The sequence below is a fragment of the Otolemur garnettii genome, unplaced genomic scaffold (assembly GCF_000181295.1).
Source record: "Otolemur garnettii isolate 467f Iridium unplaced genomic scaffold, OtoGar3 scaffold00024, whole genome shotgun sequence".
Classification (NCBI taxonomy): domain Eukaryota; kingdom Metazoa; phylum Chordata; class Mammalia; order Primates; family Galagidae; genus Otolemur; species Otolemur garnettii.
Window position 1 is genome coordinate 1735989 of NW_003852419.1, and position 18469 is coordinate 1754457.

Here is an 18469-nt window from a genome sequence, read left to right on the forward strand (position 1 = left end):
CTCACAAACAGCCATGTCAGCAAAGACTCCCTCTGACACATACAGGTAATTTTCAATGATCTGTTTCCTAAACATCCTGGAGTGGCTTGCTCTGCCTTTGGTTAATCTCTGCCATTAATACCTCTATCATCAGAGGCTTTCCTCAGTGCCCTTTTATGCATGAAGCCATGCCAAGCGCCATACAAAGACAGCCCTTATTCTTTGGATGCTCAATCTACTTGCTAATGTCCCTGGAGCGCCCAAACCCAATCTTACCTTCATCATCCTACCATTCTGGTGGGTCACCCAAGAACGTGGGGAGTGAAAGGGGATGGTTAATACGTCAGACTTTACCTTGCAGAAACATTCTGGGTGATTTTCCTTCATTGCCAAAAGCAAGAACTTCTCTCCCATGTTGCACAGCAAGGGCAGCAGTCCCTTCTCTCCTGATCCAGAGGCTGCTAATGAGAACCTGTCCAACAGGGCTTCCAGGGTCAGTAAGCGCACTTCAGGGAAGGTGGATTCCAACAGCTGAGGGAAGGAGATGGGAACATCCCTTGTCTGCTCTCCACTTTTGGCCACCACTGCCCACACTGCAGCAATGGCTAGTCTGGTGAGGCTCTGGAGGTACTGGGGCAGGCCTGGCACCTTGAAGGTACAGGGAAATCCTGTTACCAGCTCTGATTCTGAGATAATTCCTCTGATGTCATCCCAGAAGCCAAGACTTTCCAGAACTAAAAAGCAAAGAAAGCAAAGGGAAAGAGGCATCACTTTATTCAACTTTCCCACAAAGGACATGGCAGAACGTTAGGCTCTGAATGCTCTGAAACCATCAGATGTCTTTCCTAAGTAGATGTCAGACAAACAGTATAATAACTGACTAGCCCACTAAGGTTCAGACTTCTGGCCCAGAAATAATTTCTATTTAGGTTATTCATAATCCACCCCCCCCAGGGGAACAAAGGCATTACTATCAGAAATCTTCCAGGACACTAAATATATATAAATTTAGTGACCTCTTAAGTTACTGAGCCCCAAAGTTGACCAGGAGAAAAAGATACCTCGTCCACACTTCCTTCAGGAGTTCAAATCATTTCTACAATATCTCTTCCTGGAGGATACTGGTTGAACCCCACCGTGACCTGGAGCCCATGAGATAGCTTATTCCACTGTTGGTAGATCTATTTGTCACAAAGTTCTTTTTTGGAGTTTCCACTCTTTGGTCTAATACTGCATTTTGAGGAGTCCAATAAAAGCTCTTTAGGCATCTGGTTACAATTATTGTGTCACCAATGTAAGGGTATGTGGCACACCTCTTGGGTATAGGACACAACTACAAGAGGGATCAAATGCAAACATTGTAACCTAGTTGTTTGTACCCTCTTATTAACCTGAAAAAACAATTATTGTGTCCCCTATGTCTTCTCCAGATGAAACACCCCCATTTCCTTCCCCAAAGGGTAAGGTTCACCTTCTCTCATTACTCTAGCTGCTTTCCTTTTCACATCCTCACCCTCTCTTAAAGCAGGCCCATAGAATGGGTCATGACGCTTCTGCAGTTTGGCCAGGAAGACTATTACTTTCCCTGTCCTGAACACTAGGTTACTGGAGTTGCATTACACTGTTGACTCACACAAAGCATAAAGTCAATCGAAACCACAGCCCTTCTTTTCTTTTTTTTTTTTTAACATGATCTACTGATGGTGGTGAGTCATTTTTCTCCCTCCTTTACTCAATACTTAAGTTGAGACTTGTTTTGTTTGTTTTAAATCCAAGTATACCGTTAATTTTTTTCTCCCTGTTAAGTTCCATGGTCTGTCTTTTAGTTGCTGAGATCTTTTTGAATTCTTAGTTCAGATCAAAAAACTTACTACCTGGCCTGCTTACTATATGCTAGGAGCTAAATAAAAAGTTTGTGGTTTGAGAAGGAGAAACGCATGAACAAATAATACCAGTCAACACAGTGGTATAAACAATAAGCTGAGTCTTAATGGGGAAGCAAGGTGAGAACGTGTTGGAACCACCAAAGGCAGAGGAGCCACCTGAGCAAGGGCTCAGTGAAGGCAAGGAGCAGAATGTCCATGTGGGTAACTATGAGCCACCTGTTATCGTATCACTAAAGCAGAAAATCTGAGGTGGGGAAGGCTAGAGAAGGAAGAAATGAGGCCAGGACACAGACAGCACAGACTAGACAATGAGAAAGAGCTTAGACGTTCTTCTGTAGGCAAGAGAATGACACTGAGGAGTTATTTTAAGTAACAAGGTCAGCGTCATGTTTTTGCTGAAGTGCTCTTATTGCTGAGGGGCAATATTAGAGGCAGGGAGACCGGTTTCTTCTGGAGTGGCTTATCAGACAGCATTTAAGTTAGAAGCATTTTATGGGCTTATAAAGTATTTTGATATTCATCATCTCATTATAACTCCGTGAACCCTGCTGACTTGTAGAAAACTAACATAAACAAAGTGGAAATGTAAAACATTAAGGCAAAAACTTGGAAAAGCTCATTTAAAATTGAAAAATTGTATAACCTTGCAATAATCCAGGAATTAAAAATACAGAATATTCATGTAATGTATCAAAGGTTCAAAAAGAAGTCTGTCCCGGGAGGCAAACCAGGGACTGGACTAGGTCTGTGGTATGATGGCATTCCATGGCGACCAGCCCCACCTGCACTTGGAGACACCCCTCTGCTCTTAACTCAGACTCCACTCAAGTCCCTCCTGAACAGGAGGTGGTCACCTTCATAAAGCCCCAGGGAAGCCCCAGGTAGTCAGGATCCTCAATCTTCTAGTCATCTCTATTTTCGATAACTAAAAATACCTAATCCTGCTACAGTTTAGTAAAGTGAAGACCACAGTACTATGGTCTCCAGGTGCCTGACTGGAAGAGGAGAGAAAAGGGCAAAGACTTAGGAAAGGCCAGACACAGGGAGACCTTCCTGTAGGCTTGCTGCATTAATGTGTCAACAGTGGAGGAGAAAAAGAGGTTAGGTTTGAGCCAAAAGGTAGAAAGTTATAAAGTGTTGTTCACTTAGGCACTTTCTCCAAACTACTACTTGGAAAAAATATGCTCTGTTGTACAGCAGTTAAGACCCAACAAGATGGCCTGAAGCAGAGCTTCTCAAATGGAGTGTGCATCAGAATCCCCTGGAGGGCTTGTTAAACCACAGAGAGCCACCTAGGCCTCACCCTGAGTTTCTGATCCAGGAGGTCTGGGGTGAGGGCTGATAATCTGCATTGATTAACGCTCACAGGTGAAGCTGCTGGTGCTGATCCCCGTATTCTGAAAACCACTGCCCTTAAGTAAGGTAATAACCAAGGTTATTAAAACCACACATGCCTGAATCCCACTCCTGTAGATTCTGATTCAGCTGGTTTCAAGTTGGGCACAGATAACTATAATCGTAAGTAGCTGGGTGAGGCAAGAGAATCGCCTAAGCCCAAGGAGTTAGAGGTTGCTGTGAGCTGTGACTTTATAGCACTCTATGAGGGTTAATAAGTGAAACTCTGTCTCAAAAATAAAAAAATCTTTTTTCATTTTTGAGACAGAGCCTTAAGTTGTCACTCTGGGTAGAGTGCCGTGGCATCACAGTTCACAGCAACCTCCAACTCCTGGGCTCAAGCGAGTCTCCTGCCTCAGCCTCCCAAGTAGCTGGGATCACAGGCGCCCACCACAACGCCCAGCTATTTTTTTGGTTGCAGCTGTCATTGTTGTTTGGCAGGCCCGGGCTGGATTCAAACCCACCACCTTAGGTGTATGTGGCTGGCGCCTTAGCCACTTGAGCCACAGGTGCCAAGCCAAGAATAAAAATTAAAAAAATTTAAAAAAAATTAAAAATTAAAAAAAAGAAGAAGCTGGCAGGTAATTCTACATGCCCCACCTGTGAACCACCCCAAGTGCCAACTGTCACTGGGGTTTATAGGCTGAGCAGTTGGGAGTTTCAAGCCGAGAGCAGTCAGTTCTAGCCTAGTACTTCCTAGTACTAGGTAAACAACTAAAAAATTGATCACACCCCACTTTCTCTTACTGAAAAACCAAAAAAAACACAAACAAAACCCCCAAACCACCAAAAGACAGAAAATGATCAATAATTCAAAATAATCACTAAGCACTATAAAGGGCCCTGGCAGGCAGCCTTCAACAACGTGAGCGCTGGCTCACTAAGCACAGGTTCTGTCCTAGGGCTCCAATGTACCAGTAGGAGTGAGTTAGAAAGACCAGGCTCAGTCTTATGAAGCTCCTATCTGGTGGGGACCACAGGAACTACTCCCTCTCGGTAAGCAGAGAGAGGGTGACTCTACCCCCCTAAAGTGGGGGTAGAAATGCCCGACACGTCAACACAAGCTGCTGCAGTGACTTTCCTCGGTTGCTCTCCTATCGCACAGTGGTTCTCAGCCCACAAAGCATACTGAATTCATCTGACAGCTTTAGAAAAACACTTATGTCAGGGGACACCTGGGACCACATTTCTGAGAGTCCTGGCAGTCTGATTTTAAAGTGACTAAAAGGCAGTGGTTTTCAGAATACGGGGATCACTTTAGTGAATATTTGAAGATAAAGTGACTGAAGATCGCTTTAAAGTGATCTTATTAAAGAGTCACTTCAATACTTTAAACTTTAAAGTGACTTATTAAAGTTTTTCCAAGTTTTGCAGCTACTGTTTTAGTGAATCTACAGATTACTGCAGGCAGAGTTCGTCAAATGGTTTTCACACCCAGGATGGGTCGCTCCCTGGTGAAGAAGTGTTTGTCTTTCCATACCAAATCTATTTCAAAGTTTAGATCAACATATGTATTTTCATTTCAATGAATGTTTTTTGTCTGCAGGACACAAAGAACCAAAATTAGTTCCTAAGTCTGAAGTTTAGAAGCCCTCTACTCTCACGGAGTGTAATTTTTAAACCTTAACTTTTCTACTTGGAATATCTGTTTTGATTGCTTTGGTTTTCTTTTTTCTTGGAGAGCCGAATGAATCCAAGTCTCGGCCAGGCGCAGTGGCTCATGCCTGTAATCTGAGCACTCTGGGAGGCTGAGATGGGTGGATTGCTGGAGGTCAGGAGTTTGAGACCAGCCTGAGCAAGAGCCAGATGCTGTGTCTAAGAAAAGCCAGGCATTGTGGCAGGCACCTGTAGTCCCAGCTACTCGGGAGGCTGAGGCAAGAGAATCACTTGAGCCCAAGAGTTTGAAGTTGCTATGAGCTGTGATACCACTGACATTCTACTGAGGGTGACAAAGTGAGACTCTGTCTCAAAAAAAAAGAATCAAGTCTCTGCTTTAATAGCCCCATCCTATTTTTCATAAGTTAGAATGATTTCTGCAAACTCTTATTGTTTGGAGCTTTTTCCTGCCCTCTCTGTTTGGAAAGTCTTTGCATGTTCCCCCCAGTACAGTCATTTCAGCCACTCAAGGATGTGTGTGACTGATTGTAAACATACAATTTGATTTCATTTTTGGAATTAACTCGCCTTCTTCAGGGCAAGTATATTTCTAGCCTTCTAGGGAATGGCTGGATTCACATGGAAGGATAATAATTCCAACTCTGCTATATCCTGGTTCTTGGAGAAATAATTCCTAATAAAATGTCACAAACAATGTGGTGAACTGGTATAAGCTGCCAACTTTTTATTTTGCAAAGGATGTTAAAAAACTACTATCTATTATTTCATGAAAGAAAGGCTATCTTACCACCAGAAAGGAAGGAAATCATAGTGTCATCATAAAGGACAATTCTTTAATTTGGCTTTAAGAAAATTTGCCATAGTACCGTTTTACTGTTATTTTCATTGTGCCCCAGACTGGTGAAAACATCCCCAGGGAACAGGCGTCCTCAAACTATGGCCCACGGGCCACATGTGGCCAGCCTAGGACATTTATCTGGCCCACCAAGTGTTTTTGCCGGTGCTGCCTGCTTAGCAGCTGACTCGTCTGGGGCACACAGTCCAGCCCTCCAACGGTCTGAGCGACAGTGAACTGGCCCCCAGGTTAAAAAGTCTGAGGACTCCTGGAGTAGCACTAGGGAAACACAGCTTTGGAGAAGCTGATAGAAACTTCCTGTTTGGATGGCATGACTATCATGAACAGAGATTTCCAAGGAAGAAACCAAAGGAACTTTGTGAGTTCCTCATAATACTGAGCAGTGTCTGTGAAGGAGCCCAGTGGTCCATTCACACAATTTCCCCTGGTAATCTCACGCATGTTATCTTAGTAGTTCTCAGTTACTCAGCATGTTGGAGATTTCCATGTTGTCTGTAATCTAAATAGTGATCTTTAACTTTGGATCTTAAAATGGCCACTCCCTAACTAACCAAAGTAAGGTGCTAACTTTGACCAGGCTGCTGAAAGAGGATTAACAGCAGCACGTACCCTGAGCAAGGACAGTGGTGTCTTACTTAACATGCTTTATTTTATTAGTTAGGGAAGTCTTGTCAACTCCCTAGAGGAGCATAACCCCAAAGAAAGGCCTATGAGTCATCCACCTTTGATCTTCAGAGCTACACTTAACAGGTTTATTACAATCTTTTAAAATATATATATATAATCTTTAAAAGATGCATATTAATCTAAACAGCTTTAAAAAGAGTATTTTGAAAAAAACATGGATGATGTCATTACCATAAAATTATGAATATAGTAGAGTTACATCCTAAGAGCATTTAATTTAGGTGATCTTGCCCACCTCAGCTGTATCTGGAAAAGAAAATAATTTAAGTGAATTTAAATGTACTCTAGGCCAGGCATGGTGGCTCATGCCTGTAATCCTAGCACTCTGGGAGGCCAAGGCAGGTGATTGCTTGAGCTCATGAGTTCGAGACCAGCCTGAGCAAAAGCAAGATCCTGTCTCTTCTTGAGCCCAAGCTGGAGGTTGCTGTGAACCATGACGCCATGACACTCAATCCCAGGGCAACAGCTTTAGACTATGTCTCAAAAAAAAAGAGTACTCTAAGTACTCATGTGACAGAGAGAGAGAGAGGGAGGAAATACTAGTTCAGAGACAGCAGTTTTAGCAAGAAAAAGGAGAGAGAGAGCGAGAGAGAGCAGTTTCACCTGGCATTCCAACGGCTGTGCAACGTCCCAGAGAGTGTTTGTGCTGTTAACTCAGACCAATGGCTCTCAAACTTTAGCTGTCACATTTTCTAAAATTCCTAGGTAATGCTGAAGCTGCCGGTGCAGGGACCACACTTTAAGAGCCTCTGTCTCAGATCATCTGAGATCATCTGTACTTCTCCTAGTGTAAACATCTTGCCATGCTGAATGTGTGTAATTCTAGTGTTTAATATTATTTACTTTTGTACACCATAGCCCCTAATCATAAGTCAACCCCTTCATCTAGTGCTCAACCAAAGAGCTCCTGAACATTACATAGTTCCCGGCCTTTATTTGCGTCACTCATCATCCAGAAAGCCTGATAGTCTTGTGCTGAACTAGCTAAAATAAGAAAAGTGAGAAAGAAGAAGTGCAAGGCCCAGAGTGACCAAATGTTTTTGGTCCCAGAAAAGATGGCTGTTGGGGAGGCAATAGCCCCAGGAATCACAGCAAACTTCTACTTATAAGCAGTAATCAGTATCCATGAAGTAGGAAGGATCTTCCTCAGGACTAAAAACGCCAACTACAAAATAAGTCATTTTGGGGATTACTGTGCAAAACGTGATGAGCCCAAGAGTTTGAAGTTGCTATGAGCTGTGCCACTATCAAGGGTCACTTGCTCCTGAGTCTTTATTCTGCCTAGCCTTGCCCATGCTGTTCCCTCTGAATTGAATGAACAGATGAAGACCTTTTTTTTCATGATTATAAAAGCTTTGTATTTTCCAATGTTTAAGAAAAGTTTGCAGACATGCTTCTTCTATCCCCCCCTTCTTCCAGCATCTCCATCCTCCTTAAAAAAGAAGGGGGCAAGAAAATACAGACTTTCCATGTTATAGGGAGATGGCCTGGTCTTTCTATTTCAAAGAATTCCAGCTCTGGTCCAAACTTTATAATCAGATCCAACAAAGTTTTTATCTGCAAATGGTGGGTAAACTGGCTCTAAAAATAGCCACAGATGATAATTTGTACACTTTGAATGCTGGTGTCCTGTTATGTAATTTCTCAGTTAAAAAAAAAATTATATTTGTAGAGAAAAGGAAACCATAGGAACTACATCAACAAAAAATAAACTGATTTAATAAATCTTGGCTTCTCCTTATCGAAGGGAAATTCCATTCTTCTATTTAATCCTCTGCCCCTCCCAGTAAACTGTAACCCTGACCCCAGGGGCTCTTCTACTTACAAACACGTCCACTAACCTGGTGGAGGGATTTGGAAACTAACTTCGTCTCACCCTGAATTGGTACTGGTTGTTTATTTCTTGCCTACTTTTGCTTCTATTGATAGTTCTCTACACCCCGTCATCCTGCTTACACAGGTGTGGCTCCCATCACACACACCCCTTGGAAAATATTTCCTCTTTCCTTTGCCCCTAGCATATTCTCAAAGGCATGCAATTTTTAAGGACAGGATTCCTCATCTGCTGCTGAGGAAGGAGAATGTTATTTTGAGACTATTATTTGAAGACTATTCTGCTGACCCATAATGTAAAAATCTGGCCTTTCTGGCTCCGGAGACCGCAGAGTCAGAAGAGCACTGAAGGATTTGGGAAGGCTTAAGGGAGCTCATCAGGCACTGGGTGGGACCAGCAGCTTTTACTTCTTGCCTCCACCCACCCTCCCATCCTAGCCCTTGCCCAACACAGGGAGGAAGTCAGGAAACACTGTGGATAAACACATGACAACCCAAAGATACAAACATAGTTATTTCTAAGCAATATACTACTTTTGGTTCTTTCAGTGAATAGCTCTGAAGGACAGGACTGGCAATCAGAAATTCTTCCCACTGTGACCTTGTTTAATTTAAACTCCAACCCACAAAGGACTTGGGGCTTCTCTTTCACCCTTAGACAACTGCAGTAAGCTTGGACCATTGCCCTTCCATCATAAATAACTAAAAAACTGGATGAAATATATGATATGATTGTTTTAAAACACTGGACGTGGGCAGTGCAGGAATAAGGATCCTGAGAGAAGGAAACAAACAAGGTAAACCTTACAATTTTTCAAGCTTACTGCCATGAAGTAACTTCCAAGCTCCAACACAGAAAGGAGAACCAGAGGTCAGAGGTCTTTTCAGTTGAAAAGAGGAGAGATCAGTACTTGGAAGACTGAAGCAGTTGAAATTTATTGGTCACAATATGGGAGAGGACAAAACTGCAGTGAGAGAGCTACAGGATGGATGTCAAGGGACCCCTTAAATTTTTTGACTGAATACTCATCAGCACATGTATCATGTCCCCATGAGGCTGGGGAAAGAACAGCGAGAAATCAATGGGCTGAACAATTCCTGAAACTCGCTTATGCTTGCAATAGTTTGTAATCTCCCAAGTAGAGACCTTGTAATACATGAGGGATCATGTAGAGACCTCAAAAGGATACTGTCTTGTTAGTGGGGCTCTATACATGCCCTAAGCCGAAGGCTATTCTTCAGACCGAACCCACCAGAACAAAGCTTAAATTAAAAGCAAGTCTTGGAAGAATGTAACTCATTCTAAGCAACCCAACTTTGTGCCAAAACAAAGTCCAACATTTTAAAGGCATAAAACAAAATCTAACACCCCCAAACATAAAATAAAGATCATCTGGCTGGGTGCAGTGGCTCTTCTAACTTTGGATAACAGCAGTAAGCTTAGACCATTACACCTGTAATCCTAGCACTTTGGGAGGCCAAGATGGAGGATTGCTGGGGCCAGGAGTTCAAGACCAGCAAGAGAGAGACAACCCTCCCTCAGTCTCAACGCCCACCAGGTATTGTGGTGGGTGTCTATAGTCCCAGCTATTTGGGAGGCTGAGACAAGAGGATCATGTGAGCCCAAGAGTTTGAGGTTGCTGTGAGCTATGACAAAATGGCATTCTACCCAGGGCACAGAGTGAGACTCTGTCTCCAAATAAGAAAAATAATGCTGCATATAGTTAAGGATCTAGAGGGGAAAAAAAAATTAAAACTGAAGTAAGTGAAATATCATTTACAAAATTATACAAAAAATAAAATTACTGAATTTAAAAGAAAAGGATCTAGAGGGAAACTGAATATGATAAAGAGATATAAAAAGCTAAAAAAAGGACACAAATTAAACTTCTAGAGATGAACAATACAGTATCTGAAATTAAACAATTCACTGGATAAAATTAACATAATGAACACTAGAAAAGGTTAGTGAATTTGGAGACACAAAATGAAACACTGATTTTAAAAAAAGAATGAAAAGGATGAAAGTCAGCATCAGTGATCTGTGCGACAACTTCCAACAATGTAATGTGTGTGTTAGTGGAATCCCAGAAAGAAAGGAAAAAATGGAAGAAACAGAGAAACAAGGATGCTGAAACAAGTGACAATCTTTTTGCAAAAAAATAAAAAAGAGAAAAATTATCTCAAGACCCACTTGAAAATTAACTCAGGTTGATTATAGATCTAAATGTAAAACCTAAGACTGTAAAACTTTAGAAGATAACATGAGAGAACATCTTTGTGACCCTGGTAGGCAAGGGTTCCTTAATTGGGGCACAAAGAGCACAGATGCAAAAAAGCCTGGACGTGGTAGCTCAAGTCTGTAATCCCAGCACTTTGTGGGTGGGGAGGATCACTTGAGGTCAGGAGCTTGAGACCAACCTAAGCAACATGGCAAGACCTTGTCTTTACAAAAAATACACAAATTAGCTGGGCAATGCAGTGTGGGGCTGATGCAGGGCAGGAGGATTGTTTGAAACCAGGAGTTTAAGACCAGCCTGAGCAACACAGTGAGACCCCATCCCTACAAAAAATAAAAAAATAAAAAATCAGCTGGGTTAGGTGGCATCAGCTCCCAGCTTCTAGGGAGGCCTAGGCAGAAGGATAGCTAGAGTCCAGGCCAGGAGTTTAATTCTACAGTGTGTTATAATGATGTCACTGTACTCTAGCTGGAGCAAAAGAGCAAGACACTGTCTCAAAAACAAACAAACAAAAGAAACAAACCCATAATTTAAAAAAATGTTCATTTGTTTTATTTTCTGTCTTTTTTTTTTTTGAGACAGAGTCTTACTATGTTGCCCTCGGTAGAGTACCCTGGTGTCACAGCTCACAGCAACCTCCAACTCTTGGGCTTAAGTGATTCTCTTGCCTCAGCCTCCCAAGTAGCTGGGACTACAGGTACCTACCTGGCTATATTTGTTTGTTTTTTGTTGTTTTAGCTGGCCCAGGCCAGGTTCGAACCCGCCAGCCTTGGTGCGTGTGGCTGGCACCCTACACACAACTACGGGCACCACCCTGGCCAACTTAATTTTTCACAAGGGTGTCAAGACAATTCAATGGAGAAAGAATAGTCTTTTGAACAAATGGTACTAGAACAAAGAGATAATAACATAGATAAAAGAATGAGGTTGGACTTGTACCTCACACAAAATATAAAAATTAGCCCAAAATAGATCACAGACATAAGAGCTAAAACTATAAAACTTCTTGAGGAAAACATGGGTATAAATATTTGATTTTGGATAAGGCAATAGTTCTTAGACATGACATCAAACGCATTAAGCAACCACAGTAAAAACAGATACGCTGGACTTCATCAAAACTAAAAACTTTTGTCCATCAAAGGATATTATCTTGGGAATGATAGGTGTAGTAAGAGGAGTTTAAAAAATGAAAAAAGAAAAAGAGGTAAAAAAGGTATTATCAAGAAGGCAAAAAGTTAACACATAGAACAGGAGAAAAAATTTACCAATTGTGCACTTTATAAGTAATTAATAATTAGAACACATAAAACTCTTACAACTCCAGAATAAAAAGACATAGAACCCACTTAAAAATGAGCAAAGGATCCAAACAAACATTTCTCCAAAGATATACAAATGGCCGATTAGTACTAGAAAAGATGCTGAATATCATTAGTCATTAGGTAAATGCCAATCAAAAGCACAGTGAGCTACTCCTATTTCACATATACTATGATGGGATAATGAATCAGCTGGATGATAACAAGTGTTGGTAGGATGCGGAAAAATTAGAAACTTCATATAGTGCTGGTAGAAATGTAAGAATAGTATTCCCTTTTAGGAAATGGTTTAGCAATTCCTCAAAAACTTAAACTTAGAGTTGGCATATAGCCCAGATGTCAACTCCTTTCAATTTAAACTCCTAGGTAAATATCCAAGAGAACAGAAAACACAGGTCTCCCCAAAAATTTGCTCATGAAATTTCACAGCAGGCTTACTCATAATGGCCATAAAGTGGAAACAACCTAAATGTCTATCAGCTGACGAGTGGACAAACAAAACGTTAATATCTATATAGGGGAATATTATTCAGTCTTAAAAAATAAAGGGAACAAGATGGACAAAGCTTGAAAACGTTAAATGACAGAATCTGGGTACACAAGGCTACAAAAGTATGATTCCATTTATATAAAATGTCTAGAATAGGCTCAAAAACTATGTGCATAATACTGTAATTTAATTGACATGGGCAAATAGTTGCAGATCATCTGTGATGAAGGGCTAGAGTGGGGACGCAGGGACACACAGAAACACTGAAATCACAGATATTCAGAGACCCTAGCTGTTCATCTGAGCAGTATTTCACTCCTAGGGGTGAGAACGTGGGTAAGAAGGTTCTATCACTGGGTGGTGCCTGTGGCTCAGTGGGTAGGGCGTTGGCCCCATATACCAAGGGTGGTGGGTTCAAACCTGGCCCGGTCCAAACTGCAAACAAAAAATAGCCAGGCGTTGTAGTGGGCGCCTGTAGTCCCAGCTACTTGGGAGGCTGAGACAAGAGAATCGCCTAAGCCCAGGAGTTGGAGGTTGCTGTGAGCTATGATGCCACAGCACTCTATCAAGGGCAACAAAATGAGACTCTCTCTCTAAGAAAGAAGGTTCTATCTTTGATACAGACACTAAGTATAATTCTCACACTATCATTAAGTTCTTAACTTTGGTCACAGAAATGGGCAGTAAAATTCAATTTTTTCAAGAAAGCTATGTGACCTTGGGCAAGTCACATAATTGCTACCAATTCCACTGTACCTACTGACTAATCCCTAAACTCTAAAATTCCGAAGAATTGTGGGCTTATGCACTTAGCACCAGGCTTGGGAAGGGTAAATATAACATTAATTTAACAATCTAATCCTATATTCTGACTTCTGAAAGACAGTTAGGAATCATCTGCTTATTTTAGGAGCTCACTGTTTCCCAGAAAGATACTTTTGGTACAAGCAACAGTTCAGATGACAGTCCTAGTGTTTGGGAGAAAACTCTTTATTGACCACAAAGCCTGTTTTTTTTCCCTTGAAAATTTCATAGCTGTAGGCCCAGAAATACAAAGCCTCCAGAAGACTCTAAAATATGTTCTCAATTCCCTTTCTTCACCCACCCAGAGCTGAGAGAATAGCACCAACTGTGTCATATTAAACACATCTGCATCCAACACCGATAAAGTGCACGACCGAAGAACAGATAAGAATTGTTTTCAATTTGTTCAGATGGAATTGGTTAAATTTAACCTAATTAGATCAAATAATCAAAGCAGGTGTTTGTAAGATGCCAATGTTTTTATTCTTTGTAATTGTTCAGCTATATTTCCCAGGAATTTAAGAAAAGGAAATTAATTTGTCATAAATATCACTGACCTTCTATTTATTTATATCACACATATATTATTTATGTGTTAGGCCTTACGAAGACAAGGCACTGTTGAACATTTCTCACAGACTTTACCACTTAACCATCATCAGCATCTAAGCTGGCCTGTGGGAGGGCTTGCATTACCTAACTTCCATTACATAAATATAAGCAGTAATAAATGAGAACCTCTCTTCTAATCTTATGCTGATCTACAAAGCACAATGACTTGGCAGTTAGACTATTTAGGGATTCTGACTTCACTCTCACAGGCTGATCACTTTTAAGGCATTTAAAGAAAAATAATAACAATAATAAAAGTTATATTCCAGTTAAAACAAAATGTTTATTGTGCTTGGCAGAGCGATGAGATCTGAACTAGAACTCCCAAATGACAAAGAAACCACAAAACTCAGTCGCCAGCAGCCTGGTATTGGGAAGTGTTTTGCACAGTGGCCATAGGTCCCCTTTCAGAGGGAAAAGGGCAGGTGGAGTCAGCAGCAGTTAAGTGTCCTCTTTCTAATAACACACTCCAGCCCTGGGCATGCTCTCCTGTGCTCTCACACACCCTTGGGCAGGGAAACAGAAACTCAGGCAGAAGAGGCCCCAGAAAAGCCCAGGACTTGGCAGCTCCTGAAAAGGGGATTCCTCTCTGAAGCCTGGGGGTTCTGCAGCAGGGGCAGAAGCCTGGGAAGTTGAGACCACAAGGAGGGTTCTAGGGCTCCCCTCCCTAAGAGAATGACTGTGGCCCTGACTGTGCTGTGAGGCCACAGTGAGGGTGGCTGGAGAGAGAGCTCAGTATTAGTTATCACACCAGCTGGGCAAATCTCCCTGAAATTCAGTGAATGAATTTTCAGTTACATTCTTTTTAAGTGACGATAGGAACTAGGTTCCATAAGGGTCAGGGCAGAGAAAGAAATGTCACCTTAGTACAGATGATACCCGGAAGTTCTCTCTGTGCTTCAGTTTCCCTGTGTCTAAAATGAAGGCACCTTCTTCATTGATGCACATAAAATTCTTGATACAGGGCTTGGCTTAGAGTATGTGTTCAATAAATGCTAAGGAACATGATATTGAAAATAATGTCTCCTAAAAATGACAGTATAAAAGGCATCCTAGGTTCAGTGCTTGTAGCTCAAGCAGCTAAGGTGCCAGTCACATACACCAGAACTGGTGGGTTTGAATTCAACCTGGGCCTGCCAAACAACAATGACAACTACAACTAAAAAATAGCTGGGCGTTGTGGTGGGCACCTGTAGTCCCAGCTACATGGGAGGCTGAGGCAAGAGAATCGCTTAAGCCCAAGAGTTGGAGGTTGCTGTGAGCTGTGATGTCACAGCACTCTACCCAGGGTGACAGCTTGAGGCTCTGTCTAAAAAAAAAGGCATCCTATACACATTTCAGCGGTAGGGAGACTGCCTTCCAAGATTAAGTACAAGAGAAGTGTGGAGAACAAATCCTTCACCTAAAACATTTCTATGAAATTATTATTATGTCATTTCTTTCTTTTGGATTAACTAATTCTCTTCAAGATTCATATTTCAATGTGTTATACATATACATGTAATTATAAAATAACTAAGTTGCATAAAATTTATAGAATGGAGAGAAGGAAAGGAAAAACCGACTCGTAAACCCACCAAGAGAGCTTAAAACTAAAGTCCGAAAGTGCAAGTAGGTAAGATGTTTGTTTAAATACTTGGTAAAAGAAAATGTTCAATTCAATAGCTATGACAAACACAAATTTAAGGGGTGTGGGCATAAGAGTTCAGAAACAGAAAGTCCACCTCTCAGAGTAAAAGGGGTAAATATTTAGTCAAGTCTCAGATGGTATTTCAGTAAATAGTTCAATGGAAAATTTCCAACCTAAGAGCAAATAATTTAAGATGGGTTTAAAATGAGAATTAAAGCTCTTGTCTCCATGTCCCTTTCCCAGCCTGTAACCTGGCCTCTGAGCCCTGGTGGCAGTTGGGCATTTTTCTTCCTTGTTCCTCCCAACTCCAGCTGGAGACTATAATTTTCTTCCCAGCAGGAAACTGATATACACTAATGATGACAGCTGGATTCAGAAGAGGAAAAAGAATACAGGGACAGAGAGTCCTTGTGGTTTTAAATCACCTTAAAACTCAAAACAAAACCCCCAGATTGGAATTTTTAAAACCTAGTTAATGGCTGAGGAAACCTCAAATGATTGGGAAGTACTAAGATAAAAGTCTGAATTAAACAAAACCCATCATTACCATAAGCTTTTCTAATCATCTTCTCTGCCTTTCTCCTTCACTGTTTATGCCCCCAGCCCTTCGATGTGGTTCTAAGACATTTAAAGGTAGTATCAGCCCTCCAAAGTCACCTATAGAATAGGATTTGAGAGGGGATGAGGAGATCCTCCTCTACCCAAAGTTTCCTGGAAATTGTTATTACTTCATTTTGTTTGGAATAACTAATCCCTTTCAAGATTCACATTTAAATACTTTAAATGTTTAAATACAGGTATATACACACAAATGAAATTATGTGTATAAAATTAGTAAAATAGAAAATAAGAGAAGGAACCCTCATTCTGAAACCACTACTTTTAGCACTGTGCTGCCTTTAATTCTGCTGTGGCCCTCCATTTCTCACCCCCTACTTTCCAAACCCTCAGTACTAGTTATCACAACAGATGGGCAAATCTCCCTTGAAATTCAGTGAACGAATTTTCAGTTACATTCTTTTTGAGCGACAATAGGAGCTTGCTTCCATAAGGGTCAGGGCAGAGGAAGAAATGCCACCTTGTCTTAAAAATCACATGATTCCACTCTTTCTCTTATATCCTCCAATAATCTCCTTTGTTTACAGGGTTAAATCCAAGCCCCTTACTTTGGCATAGAAGGCCTCCCACAACTGAGCTTCTGCCTCCCTAACCTTACTTCTAGTCATACCTGCTGGATCTTGGACCTAACATTCCAGTTATCCTGTCCTAGTTCGTTGAAGCCTGTGTGGATTTGCCTCCCTGTGGCTGTGGCCATATTCCTCCCTCTGTCTGTAATACCCACCTCCACCTTGACCATCTGGTGAATCCCAACTATGGTCAAACCTCTGCCCAACCACCTCTTCCTCTAGGAAAGGCTTTTCTGTCCTCCCAAGTAGAAACGACGTTTTTTCCTCTAGTGCCTCACATGCGTCCCATAATACTTCATATACAGCATCTGAATCCCTTATCACATGCATTACTAAGCCCAAAACATATTCATGTCTATTTCCAAATACAGGCTCTCAACAGATGTTTGATGCTAGCACATTTGATGAGTGAAAAACTAATGAATAAGAAAAAAGATGATCTTTTTCTGGATTAGTCAGAGGGGTAGGGGCATCCCTAATCAAGTGGATTCCTGATATTCTATGCCAGGTATGCTATACATTAGTGTTATCCATACATTAGTGTTTTCCTAGGAAAGCAGATATTCCTTCTTTCCTGAAGCTATTTAAGAATATGAGGAGGCTCAGCACCTGTAGCACAGTGGTTACAGCACCAGTCACATACACAGTGGCAGGTTCAAACCTGGTCTGTGCCGGCTAAACCAACAGCAAAACAACTGCAACAAAAAAATAGCTCAGCATTATGGTGGGTGCCTGTAGTCCCAGCTACTTGGGAAGCTGAGGCAAGAGAATTGCTCAAGCAAGCCCAAGAGTTGGAGATTGCTGTGAACTGTGATGCCATGACACTCTACCAAGGGCAACAGCTTGAGACTCAATCTCAAAAAAAAAAAAAAAGAAAGAAAGAAAGAAAAGAAAAAAGAATATGAGGAAAGCGTGAAGCTGATAGGTTGAACAGAATTCTGCCAGGCTGCAATTCTGCCTGGCTTTTTTTTTTTGAGACAGAGCCTCAAGCTGTCACCCTTGGTAGTGTGCCAGGGTGTCAAAGCTCACAGCAACCTCCAACTCCTGAGCTTAAGTGATTCTCTTGCCTCAGCCTCCCAAGTAGCTGGGACTACAGGCACCTGCTACAACGCCTGGCTATTTTTTTGTTGCAGTTGTCATTGTTGTTTTATCCCTATTTATAATTGAGAAAAAGTGTCTCAAAGAGGTTAAATAACTTGCTTAAAATCACAAAGTTAGTAAATAGCAGATCTGGGATTCAAACCCTGGGATCTGGCTTTAGAGTCTATGTGGCATACTTCCGACTCTGAACTTTGGTGAGCTAATGATAGAAGTAGATATATATTTATAAACATATACCCACGATATAAACATTTCATTTGAATTCAGAAAATGAATTCACATCTGACTGATGCATGAGTTCAAATAAGACTCAAATCTTAGTAACAATTCTTACTATTCTAAAAACTGATAAAAACTGTATTTCAATCAATCAGTTAATAATAAACCCATTTAACAAGGGCTTGCCCTCTTTCCGTGCCTAGCACAGCCATGGCTCGTGATCCCAAGAAGCATCTGAAGCGTGTAGCAGCTCCAAAGCATTGGATGCTGGATAAATTGACCAGTGTGTTTCCTCCTTGTCCATCCACTGGGCCCCACAAGCTGAGAGAGTGTCTTCCACTCATCATTTTCCTAAGGAACAGGCTTAAGTGTGCCCTGACAGGAGAAGAAGTAAAGAAGATTTGTATGTAGCGCTTCATTAAGATCGATGGCAAAGTCAGAACTGATATAACCTATCCTGCTGGTTTTATGGATGTTATCAGCATTGACAAGACTGGAGAGAATTTCCGTCTGGTTTATGACACGAAGGGTCGTTTTGCTGTTCATCATATTACACCTGAAGAGGCCAAGTACAAGTTGTGCCAAGTGAGAAAAATCTTTGTGGGCACAAA

General features: G+C 41.4%; 1 protein-coding gene and 1 pseudogene across 4 annotated transcripts in view; one reads left to right on the plus strand and one right to left on the minus strand.

The window, feature by feature from the left end:
• The window catches only part of THADA (THADA, armadillo repeat containing), a 331550-nt gene that overhangs the window by 49578 nt on the left and 263503 nt on the right, over positions 1 to 18469 (minus strand). For all 3 annotated transcript variants that reach the window (XM_023512128.1, XM_023512127.1, XM_023512129.1), the window contains one exon: positions 334 to 713. In XM_023512128.1, coding sequence (XP_023367896.1) covers positions 334 to 713 — 380 coding nt within the window. The remainder of the gene's footprint in view (positions 1 to 333; positions 714 to 18469) is intronic.
• LOC100965177 overlaps positions 1 to 18469 on the plus strand; it is a 48780-nt pseudogene that overhangs the window by 29851 nt on the left and 460 nt on the right. Inside the window, exon 2 of the transcript XR_001161197.2 lies at positions 18067 to 18469. This exon is cut by the window's right edge and continues 460 nt beyond it. The product of XR_001161197.2 is annotated as a 40S ribosomal protein S4, X isoform-like (transcript). The remainder of the gene's footprint in view (positions 1 to 18066) is intronic.